Source organism: Halichoeres trimaculatus, unplaced genomic scaffold (genome assembly GCF_033239565.1).
Source record: "Halichoeres trimaculatus isolate MK-OKI-2021-1 unplaced genomic scaffold, fHalTri1.1 fHalTri1_scaffold_14, whole genome shotgun sequence".
NCBI classification, from domain to species: domain Eukaryota; kingdom Metazoa; phylum Chordata; class Actinopteri; order Labriformes; family Labridae; genus Halichoeres; species Halichoeres trimaculatus.
Window position 1 is genome coordinate 25,496,385 of NW_027437192.1, and position 24,259 is coordinate 25,520,643.

General features: G+C 40.8%; 1 protein-coding gene across 2 annotated transcripts; it reads left to right on the forward strand.

The window, feature by feature from the left end:
- The first annotated feature begins 2,272 nt into the window (after nt 1-2,272).
- trak1b (trafficking protein, kinesin binding 1b) lies at nt 2,273-22,568 on the forward strand. 2 transcript variants are annotated; one of them, XM_074686132.1, is made up of 18 exons: nt 2,273-2,424; nt 3,966-4,160; nt 8,144-8,220; nt 8,356-8,472; nt 10,384-10,484; nt 10,583-10,688; nt 10,787-10,865; nt 11,030-11,160; nt 11,247-11,321; nt 11,424-11,561; nt 11,647-11,723; nt 13,731-13,979; nt 14,388-14,668; nt 15,885-16,003; nt 17,690-17,897; nt 17,997-18,102; nt 18,856-18,981; nt 19,143-22,568. In XM_074686132.1, exons 3-18 carry the CDS (start codon nt 8,170-8,172, stop codon nt 19,735-19,737), a joined length of 2,559 nt encoding a protein of 852 aa, XP_074542233.1. In that variant the 5' UTR covers nt 2,273-2,424; nt 3,966-4,160; nt 8,144-8,169; the 3' UTR covers nt 19,738-22,568. The 2 variants fall into 2 exon arrangements, with proteins under 2 accessions (XP_074542233.1, XP_074542234.1); XM_074686133.1 differs by having other exon boundaries at nt 14,391-14,668.
- The last annotated feature ends 1,691 nt before the right edge of the window (nt 22,569-24,259 follow it).

Here is a 24,259-nt window from a genome sequence, read left to right on the forward strand (position 1 = left end):
GTCTTGTTGTATTTCCGTGTGGCTTCACAGCTGTTAGGGAGGCTCCGGAGAAAGTGAGGGACAGGGATCAAAGACAGAGGGAGATGGCTGAAGGGCAGGAGGAGAGGACCGGGTCAAGAGCGTGTTTGGAAACCAGCCTGAGGTGACCTCCATCATCTGGACTATCAGCTCTGTGAAAAGAGTCTGGACCGGAGTCCGGAGACACAATACAGCGACCCACCCGGCCTGACAGAGACGCTCTCACGCACAGCCTGACAGAGACGGTTTCCGACCTGCTCATCTGAAGAGACAGTCACCAAGACTACCTGAATATTTCCTGCCAACGGGATCACAGACCAGCACCAGACTGCGTTTTGTGGTTTGACAGAGAGAACACGTTGGATCAGAGCGCTGACTGTGAGTAGGGCTCAGTGTCTGTTCCACTTTCTCCGCTCTCACGAATGAATGATTTTAATGGCGATGTCATACAACATAAGGTCAGCTGATCATGTTCTGGCACTTATTGTCCGTTTGTCAGGACACGGTTTATGAAAACCCAGATCCGCATCCGTGACGCGAGCTGCTGATGCAGATGAAGCCACGCCCTCAGACAGCATTCAAGTAACATTGTTTATGCCACATGCATGAATGAACTCTGGCCTATTTATCAGGGATACTGCCAGCAGCATCAGCAGCTAGTGTTCTCTGCACGACAGTAGTAATATTTTTGAATGTAGGGCAACCTGTGAGCTGTTTGCTTTCCAAGTCATAAAGTCACACAGGCTCTAGTGATTTTTGGTTGCTGTTGTTGTAGATATCCTCTTTACTAATCAGTTATTGTCATCTAAAAATCAGTTATAATTCCATCATCATGTAGGTAGAATAATGAACAGTCTGATTTAATTTGTGTTTTAATGAAGGTAATAAACCAAAAATGATGGTTCAATTCACACCATTCATCCCCATGGTAATACTAGTTAAAGAAGGGAGACTTTTCAGGATGTTATTTACAGTATCTCACTGTTTCAGGATGGTTCTCTAGAGGGATTAAGTATTTGACCTTTAATCCCAGATCTGCAAACATGTTGACAGTTTCAGTGGAAATCTTCCTTTATCAGCAGATTATGTTATTCTGGGACTAGCTTGTATTTTATTTATTTATTTATTGTCAGGCAAAATAAGCTTCTTCCTTGAAATAAGTCCATCAGAGGATGAACACAACATTCACACTGCCGCAATGAGGAAGGATGTCCCAAGGTTGCAGCTTTGCAATGCAGAGAACAGTATAGTTTTTATGTCTGTTCACCACTTTGTGTTTTTGGTCATGCATGTGCCGATCTGCGACAGAAACATCTACTGACAGATACTCTCATCCATCACCAGGTGTTTGTGCTCCACAGAGGACAAAGTGTGTACACACACACACGTTCTTTGACTCTATTTATAACCTGCTACAAGACGCACCGCTTGCTGTTTGATCTGTCACCTTGTTGAAATTCATGATCCAGATTTATGATGTGGTCTGCTCTACAGATCTGCAGGTCTGCAGTAGCACAATGAACCATGCAGAAAGAATACAGAGAGCTGCAAGGTCGCTGTGCCTGAGCTCTGCTGTATTCACTTTAAACCCCGGTCTTCTTGGCTACCTCAGCAGTCTCTGCTGAAAGGGAGAGCTCTCTGGGTGACTTTATTGTCATGAGATGAGTGTTGCAGCATTGCCTGGGGATTTAACAGTTTGTTTCATAACCATCATAACTACATTAGCTGCATTAGCTGGAGTCAAACTGCGCAAGTGTCTCAAGAAATTGAACTCCCCCAGCCCATGATGCAGTGTTCTGTAGTTTTATGTATCATATAAGTTCTCATATTGGAAAGGAAAGAGTGTGGATCACTTAAGAAACATACTCTCAGTGAATCATGCTAATATCAAAAGGTTGCTCTGAACCCTCCCCTGCCTTCTTGCACATTTCCCATCAGAAGGAAAGTGATGTCTGCAGAGCTTTGGAGTTGATTTATTCAGCATGCTGGCAGACAGCACAGTGCAAACTCAGCAGCAGCACTTGAAGTTAAAGACTCTGTAGGGAAAGAGCATGGTGCATTGATTAGTTAGGACTTCTAAAGCACCCGTCTATACCTGATCTCTGCTTTTTTCCTCTTCTCTCCTTGACCCTCAATCTGCTGTCTCCTGCCTGTCAGGTGTGGACCTGCTGACCCAGTGGAGCTCCAGCTCCAGAGGCCCATGGCCCTTGTTTCTCCCCTCCAGTGAGAGGTGAGCCAAGCTGGCCTCCCCGGCCCCCTCCCTGCCCCCCGCCCCAGACCTGGACCCAGACCCTGACCCAGACCCAGACCAGTGCCACGCCAAGGAAGAGCAGTATGTGAGCCAGGGCGAGCTCCAGCTCGACACACAAGTGGCGCCCGACTGCAGGGACGCCGAGACCATCACAGGTACGTGTTAGGGTCAGTATGAGGGATAAGAAAACAGTCGGGTTACAAAGAAATATGAAGTAGGCTTTAAACAGGCTCAACTGAAGCTGTGAATATTTTTCCAGCATAAAAGGATCGTATCCTTATCTGAACTCCAACATGAAAATCTCTAAAAATAGCCACATAGTTTGCACATGACAGCATTAATATAAAACTCTCAGTTTCTCCCCTTGAGCAGGTGACGTGCAGCAGAAAGGCTTAATTCTCCTTACAGATTATCTGTTTCTTGAAGCAGTGCTACATTAAGACCTTCTGTCCCCAGTGATTTCATTTTAGAGGCTGCTCTCCATCATTTACATATTTTAATTTGTAATTTATAAAGGTGAAGGTAAGTACTCCCTAAACTGTTGGGTATTAAAGCAGGAAGACTTTCAGAGCTTATCCATGAACATTCAAATGTAACCTACCTGATAAGCATAGTGGTGTAAAGTACATGTTTTTTGTCTAAATGTATTTTTTTTAAATATAATCTTAAATACTCATTGATAATGATCAATTTTGATTGATCTTGTCAACAGGGTGTTTTAATGAATTAAATGAGAGTAAGAGTTTAAATCATCTGATTATTAAATCTTTAAACTGATCTTATCTTTAAATTGATTCAATTCAAGTACAGAACGTTAAAGGTCCCATATTCTGCTCTTTTTCTGCAGGTTAATATGGACCATTGATGTCTTCATGAAATGGTAGTAACATGTTTTGGTCCAAAAAGCCAATAAATCAAGCACAGCAGCATTGTTTCCAGGCTCTCATAGCCCCTCTGTTCAGAACGCTCTGATTTAGTGGGCGCGGCCTTCATATGTAAATGAGCCACCGCTGATACCGCCCCGCTTTTCCGCGTCACTGAGAGTGGCGCCATGTAACCATGATAACCGAGCTCTGAGTGCACAATGTTTAGAAAACAGCGAAACTCGTTTACCGTAACATTACAGGCTAAAACAACAGGCTAACCGCAGCTAAAGTTAGCATTCTGAAGCTAACTCAGAGACAGGGGGGACACTGAACATTCTCCCTCCAGGGGTTCAGGGGTATCTGCTCCGGTGGACCAATCAGATCAGACTTGCTCCTGATTGGTCAAAAAAATGGAATCGCTGACGTCGGCAAATCTCCAAAATCCAAACAGCTCATCTTAGGTCAGGATTTTACATTTACAAGTACTACTAAGTACAGGTTTTGTCATTAAATATCACATTTTGTGGGCTGGGAGGAAAGCCAAAGACCCACAAATTTCACTAAAAGACTTAAGTTATAAGATACAGTGATTTTTTTCCATAATATGGGACCTTTAAGACATGATGACGATAAAAAGTTGTTGTTTTTTTTAAGAAAGGGTTCGTAACATCTCACCTGATTTGTGCTGTTTTCTTTTTTTTTTCCTTAAATCTCAGCTTAAAAGCTCAGCACTTTGAAAACAAGCTTTGATTGTGGATGATAGCTACACCACTTGACTGTACAACAGACCTCTTGGTGTCTCAGCATGTTCACCCTTTCTCTCCCCTCAGATGTGTGTAACAGTACTGACCTGCCAGAGTTTGAGATCATCAGTCTTCTAGAGGAGCAGCTGCCGGTTTATCGGTTGCGAGCTGACACCGTCTACGGCTACGACCAGGATGACTGGCTCCACACGCCCCTCGTCGCCCCAGACACCAAATTTGACCTGACCACTGAGCAGATCGAAGAAACACTGAAATACTTCTGTAAGTCTCCTCAGACCTCGCTCACTGTGTACAGTGTCTGTGTCAGTGCTGTGTTAGTGATGATTTCTACGAAGCCTTCAGATAACAGGACACTTTTATTTCAATACTAACTGATTTACAGTTAATATAATTACTCAACTCGGTACATGCTCTTCTGTAGCTTTGACACCGTTTATAGAAAAACAATCCTCTAACATTTTAGGGATTTTATTTTTGAATCTTAAATTAATTGAAACTAATATTAAGTACAAATTAACAATCTATCAGTGCACCTAAACATTTAATTATAATCAAAATGAGGACTTAAATTAACATTCAGCACAACATAATTTCCTATTTAGACCACCAAGATCCTTGTTCAGCGTTTGTATTGTTTAGTAATGCATTCATGAGACTTTATTTCATTTTTAAATCACATGTAGTGCTTTGTTATGCACTTTGTTAACAACCATAAAGCAATTATGATGTGATTTAAAATAATTATTAGGCACATCAAAAGAGACATTGCAAGTAACATGGTGTCGCTTTAAGAGAAGACCTTCATGGTTTGTGACCTTAAAACATCCAAAGTGAAAAAAATAAACAAATAGATTTTGTTTAACTTTAATTTCCCTGGATATGAAAGCAGAGAGCTGGAGTGTTTTAATGGACCATTACAGATTTTTCTTGTGCTGCTGGCCCCTTAAAGATCAATATGTTCTCTGATAATAAAGTCATCCTTCCATTTCACTGTTAATACATTTGCTCAGAGGCTAAATGAAAACAGAGATGAGGCTCGATGAAAGAACAGCACAGTCTGCAAAGCTTGCTCATAAATAGGTCATTACATTTTCCAAGGACATGAAAATACAACTTTCCAAACACCATGAGTGTTATTTTTTCTGTAAGTGCCACATAGCTTTTGTCTGTCACTTTGATATTTTGAGTTAATACTGAATGTCTGCTTCTTGATTAGGAGATTTTTCTCACTTTTATCTAAACTTTATTCTGTCATTTGAATTTCCTGATAATACTGAAATTGTGGCCTCCCTCCACAGGGTGGTGCACACTTTCTTGCTAATAACAGTTTTAGAGTCAGTGAATGCTGCGTTGAATAATTTTGATTGGACATGCAGCGCTTTAAAGGCAAAGTTTGTGTGCGAGTTTATAAATCAATTGCTGATGATGTCCTATGATCAACAATAATTGTCAGACATTGGGAAAGTTAAAAGGGTTAAGGTTTTTTTTTTTAACTTGTTCAGAGAATTCACTTAATACATATACAAAGATACTCAGCTGAAAGTACAGAACCCATCTGAAAGGCATAATCAGCTCGCCAGGGGAATTTTATCAGTCCCAAAGGACACCAAAGAAAGTGTGTGTTGCAGAGCTCTCATCCATGGCACATCGCTCTAGACAGGAGAAAATGCAACTGCAAAACCACAAGAACGTGAAGAGATGTGACAGACAATGTAGAGGAAATGAACAAAGATCTGATACAGCCTGAAATGTGATATTGTAGCTGTATTGTGAAGGTGTTGGTTATGGAAAGACTGAATATACAGTGGGGAAAATAAGTATTGAACTTGTCAACTTTTTTCTCATCACATTTATTTCTAAAGATGCAATTCAAACAAGATTTCTACCAGACATTGGTATTGACTCAAATAATCCACACATGAAAAGAAATCACAACATTGTTTACCAAACTTTAAACCAGCTTCAACATGCCTTTTCTTGAGGAATTGAGTCTTGCGGGCTAAGCGTCCATAGAGGCCATGGCGGTGGAGTGCATTGCCTGTTGTTTTCTCTGTAACAATTGTACCTGCTGCCTCCAAGTCTTTCTGGAGCACTTTCAGGGTGGTCCTTGGCTCGTTGAGTACTGTTCTGACTATCTTTCTGACTCCCTGGTCAGAAATCTTGCAAGGAGCTCCTGTGCGTGGCCTGTTGATGGTAAGGTGGTGCTTCTTCCACTTGTGAATAATGGCCCCAACGGTGCTGACTGGAATATTCAGGTGCTTTGATATAAGTCTGTAACCAGTTCCATTCTGATGCTGAGCAACAATCAGGTTGTGAATGTCTTCAGAGAGCTCTTTGCCTTTGGTAAATTGTCATGTTGACTGAAGCAAACAACAACAGTTCATTAATGGAGAGTGCATCATAAGTCTAAACAAATTGAATATCGTCAGTCATCTTTTTCATCTATGAAAACTCTTTCCTCCCTTCCCTGGTTTTGGCTAAGACTTTATTCTAGCTGGCAAAATCAGCATATGAAAAGAAAAAAAACTGAACACTATTTTTTGTGAAAGATAGCAGTAAATACAAACATGTCATTATCATAATTTGTTCTTTTTCTGTTTAATCAGGGATTTGCATGAGATCTGTAAAGTTAAGAGGAAGCATATTACGCACAAAAGAGTTCAGATTATCAGTTCCCTTTTTAAATCTTTATTAGGGAACCAACAGGGCACTTTCTGTGTGAGTGTGTGACCTTGTTTGTGTTTTGATCAGTGGGTAAAAGTCGGTGTTATTCCATGTTGTGGATGATAGTTGCTACAGTAGTGACTGGGGTAGGTAGATATTCAGCTTCACTGGGATAAAGAGAGAGGAGGGATGTGTTTGGCAGAAAGGTGGATTCAGAGAGGTGTGGGAGTTCTGTTAGCAGTCATAAACTGAGAGGAGAGACCTCTCCACAGCCCAACACAGAGAGAGCTACGATTGGCTCTCGCATCCACTACATCAATATACATCCACTTTTGCTTAACCTCTGACTCTGCTGTGAAGCGTTTATCCAGAACACCGGCTCTCTAACGCTCACTCACAGGGGCTGCCGTGTGGGAGGAGGGTGGTTCAGTCTGCAGGAGGAGAGGAGGAGAGGGAAGGTGAATGGAACAGGGTTTGGACCGGTTTTAGTATCTTCTTGTTGATCAGTATGGAGCTGGAGGAAGAACTGATGAGGAAAAGCTGGATGGAGAGATTTGAGAGGGATGAGTGTGAGCTGAGTGACTGGTACTATAAGAAAGGTAAAGGAGGACTCTATTATGATAAAATACATGATCAGTAATTTCTTTTATTCATTTCCTTAGTGAAGTGGACTGCATGCTGACTTTCATAACTTGAAATATTTGTGTTATCAGGTGTCTTTTCTGAAAGCAACAGATTAGTGACATGTTTTTGGTTATTGTTTTGGATCTCTAGCAGGGAAATCATTTACTTTGAATCAGTTCAGGGTTTTTTTGTTGAATAGTCTCACTCTAAACCTTCTCTTTAGCTTTTCTCCTTGCTAAGTGGAGTCCTGCTGATTTTGAATCTCCTCTGTTTTGACATATAAGCTGCCAGCAGAGCACTCACACACACACACACACACACACACACACACACACACACACACACACACACACACACACACACACACACACACACACACACACACACACACACACACACACACACACACACATACACAAATCACCACAGGTCTGTGCTCCGCCCGACTGAATCAGAATTTGAATGATGTTTGTTTGTTGGCTATGGAGAAAGTAAAACTTGCTTTATTGGAACCACACTTAAATGCTTATGTGCAGGTCGTGCTGCTAACAGGATTAGAGAGGGCTGCACAGTGTGTTCAATAACTTTACGCAGAATGCTATCGATTAAAGCTCTGAGGTCAATAAGAGCCTCAGGGCGGCTGAGCCAAATTCAGTGCGCCATGGAAAACAATTACTGCTCTATCATACACTAACATTTAATCAATGGTGATGGAAGTGTTACAACCTTTAAATGACCCATCCATCACCTCTGAGAGGCTGACTTTTTCAACTTTCTCTGTTACATAATGATGCTGTTTGTTTATCGTTGTGTATCCCACGAGAAGTGATGCTTAGAGGTCACTCTGCAGCAGAAACAACCTGCAGCTGCCATCCACTAACTTTTCCCCTCTAACTTATGCAGTTTGTACATTCCTCTTTCTTCCTCTAACTGAGTTATTTTCAACGTTTCCACAGTGCTATGTGCAGACAGAGTGGGCCAGATGACGAAGACCTACAATGACATCGATGCTGTCACACGTCTTTTGGAGGAGGTGAGGTCACCTTTTTTCCTTCCTGTGTGTCCTGAGTGTTGCTCTGAAGCAGTGAAAACCACAAAGTTTAGTTTGAACGTTTGACCCGTCTTTAATCTCCTCACTCTGCTTTTATCGCTGCATTTCAACCAACAGAAAGAGAGAGATCTGGAGTTGGCCGCGAGGATCGGCCAGTCTCTTCTGAAGAAGAACAGAAGTCTGACCGAGCAGAACGACTACCTGGAGGAACGAGTGGGACAGATCACAGAGGAGGTCTGCTCACACACGCCTGTTGAAACAGATGAACCTGACTCACAGAAGTCTCAGTTTACTTATTAAGAATAGTCTTTTCAGAATTTTACAAAAAATAAATACCTCAGATGCTACTGACCTTAAAAAGCATCATCTATCTTTAAACTGTGAGACAAATGAGGAGTAACGTCATCAGTTCTTTTTTCATGACAGCTGAAAAAAGTCCACCAAAAATCACAAGATAAGGTTATTGATTTAGAGTTAGTCAGTATTGAAAGGATGTAATTTTGTTCCTTTGAATAACGAGTGATTAGAATTGCCTTTAAAAAGGCTTGAAGAGACAGTAAACCACATTTCTTCAGCTGAATGAGGTATGAAACTCCAGACACGTGAGCATGGCAAACAAGAGAAAAGTGCTCGAATAAATTACTACTTGAGTTTAAGTGCTGCATCGTTGTTTTGAAAAAAACACAAGTATTCAAAATACTTAGTGAAAGATCTAAAAATGTTGTATTTCATAACTCTTGAGTGCTGTAAAGAATACATACGTCAATACATCATTTTAAGTCTTTTAAAAGTATACCATGGGATAAAACTGCTGTTGATTTACCAAAAGCACAACTTCATTTAAAAGGTCAATCTTCAGTTGAACAGATATTTAGCTTTTCACCTGAGCATGATTTCTCAGGTTGGACGGTGGATTTTTGTAGCGGTGATGAAGTTGATGCGTCATTCTTCATCAAAGAAATCTTCAAACATGGTCTGAAGTTATGCCCATGAGTGCTCAGGTGTAATCCCCATTGCTATTCCTCTTGGCCATTATTACCAATACTAAATGAAGCTTAGAAGCACGTCTGCTTCAACTTCAGTCATAGAGACATTCAAGTATGGAAACACCACTTAAACAAACTTCACGCAGAAATACACAAACACAGATTATGATTTTTGGTATCAAATTTCAGAAAAGAAATCAAAAACTCACCAGTAGACTTCAGAGCAAATATGGTTGTCATAAAATCCAGAGGAGCAGAAAACAAGAGGTGGACCCGATTGTAGATGGAAACTTTTTTTTTACTTAACTCAAAAATCCCAAAACTCAAAAACTCTAGCAACAGAAACAAAATCAAAATTACTAAAAAAACTCACTGAAAGACCACAGAGGCACATGAGGACATGAGGATACAACCGGTGACAGCAGCCAGCAACAATGAACTGACAAAGCAACACAAGAAACACAGAGACTACGGCCATGTCCACAAGTAGCCAGGTATTTTAAAAACCAATTACCCCCCTGGTTTGTTTTAAATAATACTTTCGTCCACATACAGCGAGTAAATCCGCCGGTGACTGTGGCTCCAAGCATGCCAAACCCACAATGGGCAGTATTTTGTAGACGTAAAACTTGTGCCAGCCAATCAGAATGATGAGCCCCCGTTGGTTCAGCTGTGACGTATGAGAACCGAAAACTCAGTTTACCGGCGTCTACACAAAGCCATGAAACCAGAGTTTTCCAAAATCTTCACTTTGGCGGGAGTTTCCAGAAAACATCATTTTTAGTCATGTTAAGCTGCGGTTTCGTGTGGACCACAGGCGTAAAGATATAAAAAATATATCCAGTTTCCCAAATGCCCGGCTATGTGTGGACATGGCCAAGGAGAAATAAAACCAATACAGGAAACTCAAGACAGAGTCTAAATACATCTAAAACACAGAAACACCGTCATGACATAAAACATGAAGGACCAAATCAAAACCACAACGAATGCAAAATTTAAGTATTTGTATTCAAAGTAAAAGTAAAAGACTTGAGGAAACTACAGATACTCTAAAAATGAGCTAAAGTACAGTGCTTTCATAAATCTGCTTTGTTACAGTCAGTCAGATTGTTGTTCTGTGATCCTTTAAATGTTGACGTACGCTGGTCTTTTCCAGGTGGCCCAGCTGCACCATGAGCTCAACCTGAAGGATGAGCTGCTGCAGTTTTACACCAACGCAGCTGAAGAGAGTGAGGATGAGAGCAGCAGCTCCCCAACGTTAGCATCCTTTCTTTTTTTTTTTAAATAAATAAAGCTAGACTTTTCCTTGATAAGGTGTTTCTAAAAGCTGTAATGTTTTTTTTTTCTTTCAAAAGGGGCAGGAAAAGTAAATTGGAAAGTGCTGCAGGGGGCTTCCTGAGCGACACACTCCAGAGGAAACTCAAAGATCTGGAGGAAGAGAACCTGTCTCTCCGCTCAGAGGTATCTTCACACACTCTGTAACTTTACACAAGTATAAAGTGTTGGAGCACTTATTGATTGTTAGACTGTATCTTTAAATCATGGCTGTGCCCACCCAGGCTAACCATCTGAAGTCAGAGACTGAAACATATGAAGAGAAGGAGCAGCAGCTTGTCAACGACTGTGTTAAAGAACTCAGTGAGTCTTTTCCAGATTTCTGGTTTTACTCATGTCTGTTTGATTCCCTGTTTGTGACCTTCCTCTGATCCAGTCAGGATACTCTTTTGTTTGTGAGCCTGCTTAAACTCTGTTCTTTTTCAGCGATGTACATTTTAACCAAACTGTCCTTTCTGTTTGATCAGGACTGTCGAGTCTGCAGATCTCTACCATAGCTGAAGAATTAGCTCGTAAGACTGATGATGCTTCTCGACAGCAGGAAGAGATCACTCACCTCCTCTCTCAGATAGTTGATCTGCAGAAGAAAGCAAAGTCTGTAAGTGCATCCCACTTATTTAACCTAAAGTTGTTTTCTCTTGTGATGTTCTTTTCATTTCTCCAAACTAACTCTGATTCTTTCAGTTTGCAGTGGAAAATGAGGAGCTTTCTCAACACCTGATCGCAGCTAAAGATGCCCAAAGGCAGCTCACAGAGGAGGTAACTTCACATGACCAACAATTTTTTTTTTTTTGCCAAGATAATATCAAGCTGTTTGAATTTTCTGATAACACAAATTGGTTTTAATTGTCAAACAAACAGCTTCAAGAGTTGGAGGAGAAGTATTCAGAGTGTATAGAGATGCTGCATGAAGCCCAGGAGGAGCTGAAGAACCTCAGGAACAGGAACTATCCTGCAGGAACTCCTCGACGCTTCCACCCTCTGGGCCTGTACCCAATGGTGAGGGAGTGTGTGTGTGGTTTTCTCAGTCTGTGTTTTTACATTTCATCTGTTCTCATACATTTTGTGTGTGTGTGTGTTTCAGGACTCTCTGGCTGCTGAGATTGAGGGAACGATGAGGAAGGAGTTGAGCCTGGATGACCCTGACTGTGAGGAACAGAAGTGTGTATTATAAACTCAAAACTTCACTAATGCATTTGATTTAATTCACAGACTGTCCATGTGACGTCAGGATCCACACATATTATACATATCAATAATTTTTCAAAGGATTGCTGTGTATTTGGGAAAACTTTACTGCACTACCAACACTTAATCAACTAAGTGCAACATTGCTGGGCTACTTCATGTATTTAGCATAGACTGTATACAGAGTGGGCAGCGTGGCTTCGCCATTTACCATTGTACGGTTTTGAAGCCAAAATTCCTGTCATAGGCGCAGCCATTGTAGCAGTTGTGCAGCCAGAGTCTGCGCAGTAGAGACTGTTAGGGATTCTGGGAGACTCTGAGTGGAGCCGGTGATAAAAATTTTTTTTTTTTTTCAAGAGTTTAATCGCTCCCTAACTCTACCTCCTGACATATTTTACCATCCCCGTAAAAATACACGAGAACGGCAGCTGTCAATCAGCGTTAAATGTGACGTAAAACCTTATTTTTAACCTTGTATAACTACTGAAAATGAAACTTTTTCTAAAAAAAAGAGAACTTGAATACAAGACAGCCAAATGATATCTTCAAATCACCACAACAATCAGACGTGAGAAACATTTCTACGAGGTGTATTAATGTTTTAAAGTTTGACCACAGCCCATCTGGAATGACTGGAGAGCTGCATATTCTTACTTGTAATGCAGCCAGCCACCAGGGGAAGCAGTTTTTGTGGCGACCCCACTCGAGCTAAGCAAGATGACGTCCATTTTTTTAACAGTCTATGGTATTTAGTAGTGCTAAACTTAACTGCTTTAGTGTTTGATTGTTTGCATCGTTATGTTTAGACAGATGTTTATATTTCTCCTTGTATACAGATCTCTTTCTTTGTATCTCTTTATCTTTATACCATTTTCCATGTTGTTTTGCTTAATTATGTATTGTGCTTAAATCAGGACCTTCAGGATAGAATTTAGTGAGATCCATGTGTAAATATATGCTAGAATAACTCTGAAGCTGCTCCTTGAGCCTTGAATCTCTGGAGGCTGAGTCATGAGAATTTATCAACAGTAAATTCACATTATTTGTAAATATTTCAGATAATATTAAAGTCCTAATTCCTTTTCAATTATTATTTTTTGGACCTTTAAACTGAATTACTTCTACTGGTCAGCGAGAGACAAATCAGCTGGCTGGCAAAGAAACAGAGTTCAGATTTATCTTTAGATGACCTTTGTCTGCTTTGATACGATCTGACAGATGTATCTCATTAAGGCAATACCCTGACTTTGCATTACAGCGATGGTCAGCTTCTTTTTAATGGATTACTTTGAAATTTGAAGCAGAAATAAGTTCATTTCACCTCTTTACCAGCCTTTCCTGTACTTGAAACACAACAGATAAATAGGATGTAAAAAAATGATTTATTAGCTGCAGACCAGTGATGTTTTAGTTAGCATGTTAGCATTTAGCATTTAGCTCTCAGACTCTGGTTTAAGCCACACAGAGCTTGTTGCATGGCTGGGGGCTTTTGTTCATCTTAATGCAGCCTGTACTTTGATAAACCTTCAAGAAGCTCTGATTTTTTCTAACATGAAGTAAAAACAGAGATATGATCAGTATAAAATGTAGGATACATGTAATCTAGCTATTGGTCAAACAGAACACTTCACTGGCTAATGTAAGAAGCTTTGGCTCAAAATGTGTAGGTTAGCTGATTTCAATGACAATCAATGAGTCAAAACAGTAAGAAAAAATGTCACTATCTGCTAAAAGTTTCAGTTAAACTGTTGGATGAATTAATAAAAGCAACTAAAATACAGCACAGATAGTGTAGAAAGTGGAGGTTGCTAATGAGCAAGTTCACATACCTAGTAAAAAAAATTGTGTTCTTTGCCAGAGTGTTCAATCTGATAATAAAAAAACAACAACAACTCACCTATCAGTCAAAGCTATAATATTAACACTATACTACAGATACTAAAGGAAGAGGCTGATACTCTTGTTCTCTGTTGTGTGCAGAAGCCATCGGAAGCGAGTTTTTGAGACGGTTAAGACCGTCAATCAGACAGTCCGCCAGCGTTCTCTGACACCAACCAATTCCAACATCCCTGGCTCCAACCAGTCTCTGTCAGCACGGACGTCCCCTCAGTCCAGCGGCCTCTCCACCCCTCACTCCACTGTGTACGGATGTGACGTCAGTGGAGAGAACATCGCTCTTGATAACCGAGCGCAGAGCATCTTGATGGAGACGGCATCAAACCAGGAAAGGTGAATGTTTGTATGAATCAAAGAGGGAAAGAGTACTTATATACCTTAGTTATTTACCCTTACGAAAGAAAAATATATATTTTGAAATGTATTGTAATATATTTTGATATATTATGATATACATAGAATAATATATTAAGGGCACATATACAATATATTATATATTCATGAAATATATTGCAATATATTGCAAAATATACAAATGATTGCCGCTTTCCATATATTGCAATATATTGGAAAATATAAATACTAACTCTCATATATGAGAATATATTACCTAATATATGACATGATATTTTCCAATATGCTGCAATATATTTTTCTTTCGTAAGGGTAATTTGTGTCTTACAGATTGTGTGTTGTTTACATTGAACTTAATAAGACATGCTCTCCTCTGTTTTCTGTCAGCAGCACAGAGAGCCGAGAGAAGAAAGCATCAGGAGCTGAGGACCTGCGACTCGCCCTTCGCCGGCTGTCTCTGCGTCGACAAAACAACTTGAGCGAGAGGCGCTTCTTTGAGGAGGAGAGGGATCGAAGACGAGGAGGACATGGAGGTCTACATGACGCCCTGGGCCAGGAGAGCGTCATGACCCCCTCAGAAAGCATCATGTCCCTGGGTAACCTCCACGTTTGGGCCTCACGCGGGCCCTACCTCCCTGACAAACTCCAGATCGTCAAACCTCTTGAAGGTGAGGGAGACAGAGAGGGTGGGAAGCCCTGCAAAGTGGGGAGGAAGTGGGAAGGTGACAGACACAGAGGTGTCATAACAAAGAAAGGGCATAAGCGAGGCTGGGGGACGGAGGGGGACAAAGAGAGAGGCTGGGGATGGGCCAGGAAGACAGGGGCAGGGATAGAGAGGGAGAGGGGAAGACGATGGGCTCGGGATCGAGCTGGGAGCAGGAGGATGAAAGCAGCAATAGAGAGGAAAGAGAGGCCTCTCACACTCATGCTCTTCAACTCCTTCTGGTCTCTGATGCACCACCATAAGTCAGGCAGTTTCGCTTCCCCGCATGGCTACTACAAAGACACACAGCCCAGAGGATGGCTGTAGGTGGATACACACTGGAGTTAAATCAGAGGAGGAAAAGAAAAGTTATTACACACATGTGACGGCTATCCAGAGGGTGTTAACAGGGTTGACCTGACGCAGAATCACCACACAGAGTCTGACCAGAAGTTTCTGAACAAGTTTGAACCCAGAGAGAGTGTGTTTGTGCTGCCCTCTGCTGGTAATTAATTGTAACTGAAGTTAAAGCGCTCCCCACTGTTTTTCAATCTCACATTGTTCTGTCAACCTGCAGTTTTTTCTTTCTTCTCGTCTTTTTTTCTGTAGTCATTACTTTGTCTGTACGCACTTCATTACGCTTGTGTTTATTCATTTCTCTGCTGTTTTTAATCTTCGTTTTTGTTTGTTCATTCTGTAACTGCTTCCATCTCTGTTTGAAAGCTTACTAATAAAAACCTGCTCTAATTTTTTATTGCTTCTCCATTTCATTTTCACCGTCACTCTACTGTTCTTCATCACTTTTATCTGTCCCTGTGGTTTTGTGCACAGATGCTTTCTCAATCATCTTTCACCTCCCTTCTTCTTTCTTTTTTTCTCACACTGCATTACATTATTTTTGATTGTTAGCAACACTGTATGTGTCAAGTATCTGCAATATTGACCTTGGTCTAATATATTTTATTGATCTTGTGTCAGTTTGTTGCTGCAGTACATAGTGAAATAAATCAAAACACATTTATTAAAATAAATAATTCCACATATTTTTTATTCCATATTTTATAGTTTATTCTGATATACAACTTTATGTCTACATTTTTGAATTCTGAACCTGATTGAAAACATATATAACAGGTGAAACAGTTGAACACATTGCAGTTCTACTCTTCTCTCCTCCCCAGGCTCGGCCACGCTGCATCACTGGCAGCAGTTAGCTCAGCCTCACCTCGGTGTCATCCTGGATGCTCGGCCCGGAGTTGTGCCGAAAGGCTACAGACCTCTGGAACTGGAGCTGGAACAGGTGTGTGTGTGTGTGTGTGTGTGTGTGTGTGTGTGTGTGTGTGTGGGTGTGTGAAGTTTCCAAAGAAGAAAACACGCTTCATGGTTGTGCTCATACCTTAACAGTCTCCCTTCTACTCATTAACATATTTACCTAAACTTTCCCTTTATCAACTTTTCATTGAAAGAGTTTATTTCTCTCACTCAAAGTTTGGGTGTTTGATCCCTGATACTCATGGTCTCTTACTGTAGCAGTCTCTGTGTATCATCAGTGTGTAGATGTCGTGTGGGTGAGTTAATGTGACGAGTAGTGTAAAGCTCTTTGAGTGGTCAAAAAAACAAGAAAAGTGATCGATAAGTTCTGGTTCATTCACCGTTTACCTTCTGAGGACTGTGCTGGCCCCTGTGAATTCCATGGCAACACACTGTCCTATCAAATAAAGGCTAACATGCCTAAAAATATAACTTTAAAAAGACAATGTTTATACAATAAACAATAAATTTGGTCCAAAAAGCCAATAAATCAAGCACAGCAGCATTGTTTCCAGGCTCTCATAGCCCCTCTGTTCAGAACGCTCTGATTTAGTGGGCGTGGCCTTCATATGTAAATGAGCCACAGCTGATACCGCCCCGCTCTTCCGCGTCACTGAGAGCGGCGCCACGAGCTCCGAGTGCACAATGTTTAGAAAACAGCGAAGCTCATTTACTGTAACATTACAGGCTAAAACAACAGGCTAACGGCAGCTAAAGTTAGCATCCTGAAGCTAACACAGAGACAGGGGGGACACTGGGGAAAAGCTCTTAAATCTGCTCCACAGCACACAGCATTTAGAATACTCACATTTCCAGGGTCTGAGGTTTGTTGATGGATGGTTGGTAATGTGCCTGGATTCAGGACCAGTCTATTGGCTAGCCCTCTGTCGTACTGTCCAAAGTTGGAAAAGCAGTCGGCTGTGAAGTGACTAGCACACACATGCACAGTTTTACTGAGTGTTGCTGGAACATTTCCCTCATAAATGAACTCAAGCCACTTAGTCTTGTCTTTTTCCGAGATGGGAAGCTTGTTCATGGAACTATGTGGCAGTTTACAGATTTCCTTTAATAACTTTTGATATTACTTTAAGTAACTCAAAAACGGCTCAATCCTCTACCACCTACAAGGGATGGGTGGTTCGAAATAATCTGAGAAATCTTTAAAATGGAGAAGTTGACCTACAAACTCAGGATTCAAAAAGACAATTTTTTTATCTCCTCTGGAATAAGTGGATTGAATTTGTTACCCCACTAAGAGCAGACTTTATCTGACCCCACTATCAGTCATTCTCCCTTGACCTCCTAAGATACACAATGTAAATGTAAAGTCCCTTTTTCATTTGTTCAAAGTTATTCATTTGTATGAGTGATGTAACATATGTGGATGTTTATGGAAATTTACACACATTTAAAATGTAAACAGCAACAATGAATAAGTACAACGGTAGATATTTGAAAAGCAACAAAAGAAGTTGCACAAAATTCTACGTGTAAATATAAAAGATTGGAAAAGGACTTTGTATGAAAAATGCTTAATTATATATCAATAAAAATGTCTTTTCCAACAAAAAATAAAGGATCATAAAACAAAAGATATTTCTTCAGTTAACAGTTGTAACATGGTGATGCTACATCCACGAGCACTAACTCTTTCTCTGCGCTGGTTTGTCTTCAGGTTTATCCATGGGGCGGCTTAGAGGAGGATGAACCAGGAGAGCAATACTTCCAGAATCTTCCCACCTCCTCTGCTACCGCCTCACCAGCTGTGCCCCCCACATGCAGCTCCACTGACCCCAACCTGGGGCAGCCCCCACCTAGCCTGGCTCCACCTTCTCCACCCTCTCCATCACCTTCTCCTCATCTTAGCAACACTGACGTCTTAGGTAAGCACATACTCTATTTATTTTTATACTCAAGAATTTGGAAACTAGCAAATACCGTAATTCTTTGTTGTTGTTGATGACTGTTTGTGCGACTTGCAGCTGCGTACTACCCGGGTAAATGCATGGCCCACACCAGCTCTACCTACACCTTTACCACCTGTCGGATCCTCCATCCAACTGACGAGCAGACGAGGGTCACGCCCAGGTAAGCCTCCGTGAAGACAGACCTTTCTTTTTGATTCACATTCTAACATTACCAACTTTTAAATCAAAGTTATGCTGAACATCCACATGTAACACATCCCTTACAACAAAACCAGACTGAAATATTGTATTTTTTAAAAACAGGAATGAGTCACAACCCTGCTCCCCCAAGGAAACTAAACATAAACAGTTTTAATTTGTCATGGGACAAACTTTTCTGATGCTTTTGAGATCCCATGGCTTAGTAAATATCACAAATTAGATATAAACGCTGCTAATTAAAAATTCAATCATGTCCCCGCAGCAATATCAGTCTGTTGTTGTAATTAGTTTCTTGAAAATGCAAGCAGGTGGTTACAGTTTAGAAAGAAATAATCGGCACAGAGCGCGCCATAAAGAGGAAACAATTTGAGAATTATTTTATTGATTTTATTGGGACCGGGATTCTGATTTGATGTGGCACGTCTTGCGTCTGTTGGTTTGGGAAAGAGTATTTAAAGGTGTGCTGCAGATCCTTGGCACAATGAACCTTTCTTTGAGGAAAAATGAATAATTAAAAAGATATGGAGGGCAGGTTGTGTAATGTGAGAACAGAGAGAAAGGAGGAAAGCGGGTTTGGATTTATGAGACTGCTGAAAAATATGGTGAGGGTGTGATCATATTGTTTATCTAGCATTACATCATGGATGTGAAGCCTCCGTATCTGAAATCAGAAATTCACGTTGCTCTTTCTTGTTGTTTTTCTGTTTCACAGTCTAAACCCAGTCCCATCGTCATCCTCCTGTGTGATGACCAGCACCCTGTTGGGCACTCCAGCTGCTACGCCCTGCACTCCCCGCAGGCTCGGTCTCAGGCCCTCCGAATCCTCAACTAACCTCAGGCACAGTTCCTTCTTTGTTAATCAGTCAGAGGATTGTTGTTGGATGGCTTTCAAAAAGCTTTCATTCTGTATTACACTGACTTTGTGATATGAAGACTTATTTTCTGAGTTCATAAGTCAGTATGATGGTGACTTTACGTTATTTTCCTGTTTTCATGCAGAGATGCAACACGTACCACCAGCACTTCCCTGGGGTTAGTGCGCCTTCTTCAGGAGAGAGGGATCTCAGCAGCGATGTACCACCAGAGCCCGAGCCTGGAGCAGGGTCAGGGCAACGGAGGAGTCTTATTCAGCACCTCCATCGCCCCTAACAGGGCACCGAACCCTGACCCTCTACGCCCCTCCACCCCTCCTAACTCACCCACAGTAGAGGGGACATCAGCCGCTCCAACCTCAGCAGGATTTGACTTCAAGAGCCCCTCCTACGACAACTTCCTGGCCTCTAAACCGGCCCGCTCAATCCTGAAGGAGGTGACTGGGAGGATGAGGGGCAGGCAGAGAGGGAGGGATTGTGAAAGCCAAACAGACGTTAGCGTGACTGTCCACAACCTCAACTTGCTGGACAAGGTGAAGCGGCTTGGTGTGGCTGGAGCTTCAGGGGGCAGAGCAGTGAGTCCCAGCCCCATCCTGGGGCCCCTGGGCGGGCTGCGCAGATCCGGCTCCCCTTTTGGGCCTGATGGAATAAGGAGGAACCGGAGTTATCCAGCCATGGTTGGTGCCAGCATGGCCATGAAAGCCCCGGGACCCCAGGAATAGTCTGGTCTGCTGCTGGCCGACAGGCCAAGTAGGAGCCAGGTGGGGCCCAGGACTGATTAGTCTGTCCATAGTGTACATCCAAGACGACGTGTCACTACTAACCAGTCTTTATCACTACTGTGGTTCAAAACAGACACTCTCCACCTTTTAGAGCTTTAAGGTGCTGAACCAAGCCTTCAGTAGGAGCAAATATCTAAAGGCAGGTTCAATAATAATAATACAAAAACTTTCTTTGTATGTAGCCACGCAGGGTCTTCTGGTCTTTATGTGCCCATGTTTTAAGATATGACTCTGTTTAACAGAGTGAACGGCAAGACTCAAAGAAAGGAAAAATTACAGGACATGCTGTGTCATAGCAAAAGGAAGAAATGATGTGTTAAATTTTGAGGTTTTAGGATGACTCCCTTTAAAAGCTCTCCTTCTCATTTACAACATTAGCTACGGTTACATGAGGAGTTTTTCATCTTTCCGAATGGAATTTGAATGACTTTTCCAAAATGGGAATAGTAGTAGTAGTATACATGGAAAGGAATATTTCAATCTCTGGTCTACATGCGCCGCTGTAATCAAACAGAATAGTCAATGGGGCATGTGCAGAAAAACGTAAACATCACGTGATTTATCAAAGAACGTCTCTAGTTGCGTCTTACGTCATATCTGAGCATGCACTGAAAGAACGTACCCTGACAACTTTCCGTTTGAGTGGATACATGATACCTCCATCGGTTTGGGGAAAGGAATATTCCACCCCTGTGAAACCGATTAAATGTCCATTCTGATTGGCTCTTTTCTTTCGGAATGATGTGTTTCCAAAGGTTAAATTCTTTCTGTTTGAGCAAATACCGGTAAACCGAATGCAAGCAGAATATTTGGGTCCATGTAAACGTGGCTACTGTTAGTGTAGTTAATGTGAAAGCGACCTCTAAAGGTGCTGTTACATTATATATTTTTTTCATATTGTGTGAGGCTGTTTACTCTCCAACAGTCTCACATTTAAGTATTTGCCTCAAATATTTATATTACATTTGAGAAAAAGGTTTGAAAATTATATCAATTTGCTTATACAATCAGTTTAAATTAAATATTTTAGGATAAAACAAGCTCACATGTTTGACTCAAGAGAGAGTAATTGCGACGTCGGGAATATATGGGTAAATGTCAATTTGTTTCCCAAGATTTTAATTGATTTTATTGATATATTTGCTTTTATCAAGTTTGGAAGTTTGAGTTTCCATTTGGCTTTCACAACATTGAGGTCCTTTAATTTTTTTTTTTGTTTTATCTGATCTTTGTTTTATTTGATCTTCTGAGAAAAAATGATGAAATTCCCATCAATCAACTCAGCTGTTCTGTAGGTTGATGGCAAATCTGAATAAGGGGTATCGAATCAGGTATTTTTATATGTGCCGACCAAATTCAGTCAAAAGTACCGGGTACAGATTTACGTAAAATCTAAAGATACCAGATACAAGGTACCTAAGTACATTCTTGTGACTGTGAGGGAGTAGAAGAGTAGGTGATTTTCCATACTTGGCATGAACACAGCATTGAAAGGATATATTGGGGAATTGATATGTTAAATTGTTAAAAATGAGATTTTATTGTCAAATAAATTTATATTTTTTACCACATAAACACAAAAAGTATTGAAAATTGGTACCGTTGAGTACCGATACTGATTACCAGGTACAGGGCATCCATACTGTATTGTTTAAAATGTGAAAGCTACACATCCCTAATCTGTATCTTTTGAGATACAGATTTATCTCCATGTGCAGTGTGTTAGCATCCTTATGTTGGTGTCCCAAAGGCATCGCATCCTCTTGTTGTATTTTGCACAGATATCTGAAAGTGTGGGCACATAAAACCAGTTTAAAATCATTTCATCAGTGAAAGTATCTATAAAATGGAAATATCTTAAAAGAGAGCTGTCAAAAAACATCAGTCAAGTGAAACTAAATCTATAAACCCCTCTACTGTCCACTCACATCCCTGCTTAGGAGACTGACTCTGCTGGATAGATGTAGTACTCCCACTCTTGCCTTTTTGGAAACACATCCAGACACACTCGACGTTCTCTCCTAAATGAAGGCCACTGTGGCACTGGTTGGCTCTTGTAGTCGCTGTAGCACTAAGTCATGCCTTTCTTCTTCTCTTCCATTGGAGTGGTTAAGATCCTCGTTTTTATAAACATTAAAAAACATCAAATATCACCAAATGTATTTAAATACTCCGTCCCTACTCTCACTTCTTCCCCTCAGTCCAGTCCGTACCTCAACACCTCCTGAAGTGATTATCTGAGAGTCAACAAGTCACTTTGGACAAATCATTGAAAGATTTTGTGTCAGTATTAAGATACTTTGGTTTAGTTTCTAATTGGCCATTAGACAGGGAAGTAGATGGAGCTTCCAGTGGACTGAACAGATCAATACACTGAAGCCGCAGCTCACAGAGAGGGCGGAGAGACGGATGAGTCATGTGATTGTTGTTAATCAGCTGTGGTGGTCAGAAGCTTTTGGAGAAATGAAGTAATATAGTGCCTCGACCGTGTGTGTTTGAAGATTTCTGTTCTTCATGTGATGGTTTCAGAGCGTGAATGAGCTGCCGGAGCAAGTTTTGCACTTTGGTTTATTTATTTATAAAATCCTTTTAATTTAAGTCATGAAATGATGTTATTATGTGTTCACTGTATATTAAGGTCTTTTTCACTAAGTTTTCATGATGACATGAAGAAACTGTTCTGTGTAGTGCTTAACCAAGAACAATACATCACTGTAAGTACCGGGGAGAGCATGTAAAGAAAGCTTTTTCCCTTTTTTTCAAATAAAGCTGCAAACAATAAATCCGTCCTGTTTTTCTTGTGTGTGTTTTCCCCTCTAAATGAAGTCATGACTCACTGAAGTCCGAGCTACTCATGAAACAAAGAGTTCAGACAGGAAATCATTATCAGACCTCCTCCAGCAGATGGTGCTCATGAATAACTCAGCACAAAAACAGTTCAGCATGTGAAGCACTTTCTGTTTAATCTGTCCATCCACATCAGCACAGTCATTATCCATCATTCACCATCTGTATCTCTTTTGATTTGAGTGATATAATGAGGGCAGCTTATTAAACCTCTATTAGACACAAGTTGAACTATATTTGAACGATAACCCAGAAAATGCCCCTCTGGCAGCTGGGTGGTGAATAGATGAGATAAACTCTAGATCTGATTGAAATGATGGTGATGTCTTTTGAAGTGGATAACTGTCCTCATAGAATAACATTTTAATGATCTTATTTTGAGAACATCAAGCTGCCTGCTTAGATGAGAGATTAAATTCAACCAAACAGGACAAAACTGGATCCTACTTCAAGGATAATATAGCCATGTTGCCCACCTGTGCTGAGTGATTAACCAACATAAATCGTGCTTTTCACATGTGGTCATGAAAATGTGACCCAGTCTTCAGTAAAACATCTTTTAAACTAAGGGACAAACTGCTACAACGATTTGTTCCAGCATTCACAGTTCCTGGAAACATTTCTTCATTCTGACCCTAAGCTTCTTTCTCCACTTAATGATGAGTTTTCTTTAAACTCAGCACACAAATCTAAGCTTGCCTTGTGATCACCTGATGTTTCCTTAGATCAAGAAGTCAACATTAAGATTTGAAAACGAATGATATTATCATTAACCTCTCTAATCTTTGTATTTCGAAGGGGCTGTGAGGAGTTTAAAAGTGATCTTTAAAAAGTCTCCCTTCCTGATATATGCCTGATCCTAATCCACACTTTAAAATTAGATAATTAGTGCCAGTATTGCTGGTTACAGGCTATTTTAAATGGGGCCGACCAGGACTGGTTTGATTTGTGGCACGTCTAGGTCTCTATGACAACACTACGCCTGGCGAAGTTTAGTAGCGAGAAGAGATAAAACTCAGAAATCTGTGTTTTTCTCTGCTAAAAATGATTTCTGTAATTAATAATGTCGTGATGGTGTACATAGAAGCCTTATTGTCGGACAGAAAAAGGACAGAAGAGCAGAAGAAAGTTAAACGGGAAAGTGATACAGTCTGAATTTCTCTATAACACTGGGGCTAATCTGTTTGTGATAATGTTCATTCCAACCCACAGTCAGCAGTTATTCTGCAGTGGTCTGTTCAAACTTGAGAGTCTATCAATAAAATGAAGAGTGAGGTTACGTTAGCTCTGATTGGTAGATGACTGGCAGTGTGGTGGAGTAAGATTTCACTTGCCATCTCGTTTATGGATCGTTTTGTTTCATGTAAGCCACGGGAGGCTAATGTGGCTTGGGTGGTGCAGCCCGTGTTTCTCTGCCAGTCTGTATGTAGCTGTCCTTGTGGTAAGTTGCTGAGTTATTAGTTCTGTTTAATGTCTTTTAAGCGTTTGTTTTCTTAAGTAAATGTCATGTTTCTGTGTTTGAAATGTTTAAAAAGGGACTTTGGTTTTGTTTGGGTTTGTTTTTCTGTGGTTGGAATGCTTTGTTTACAATCATTAGGCTCACCATGTGCTGTTT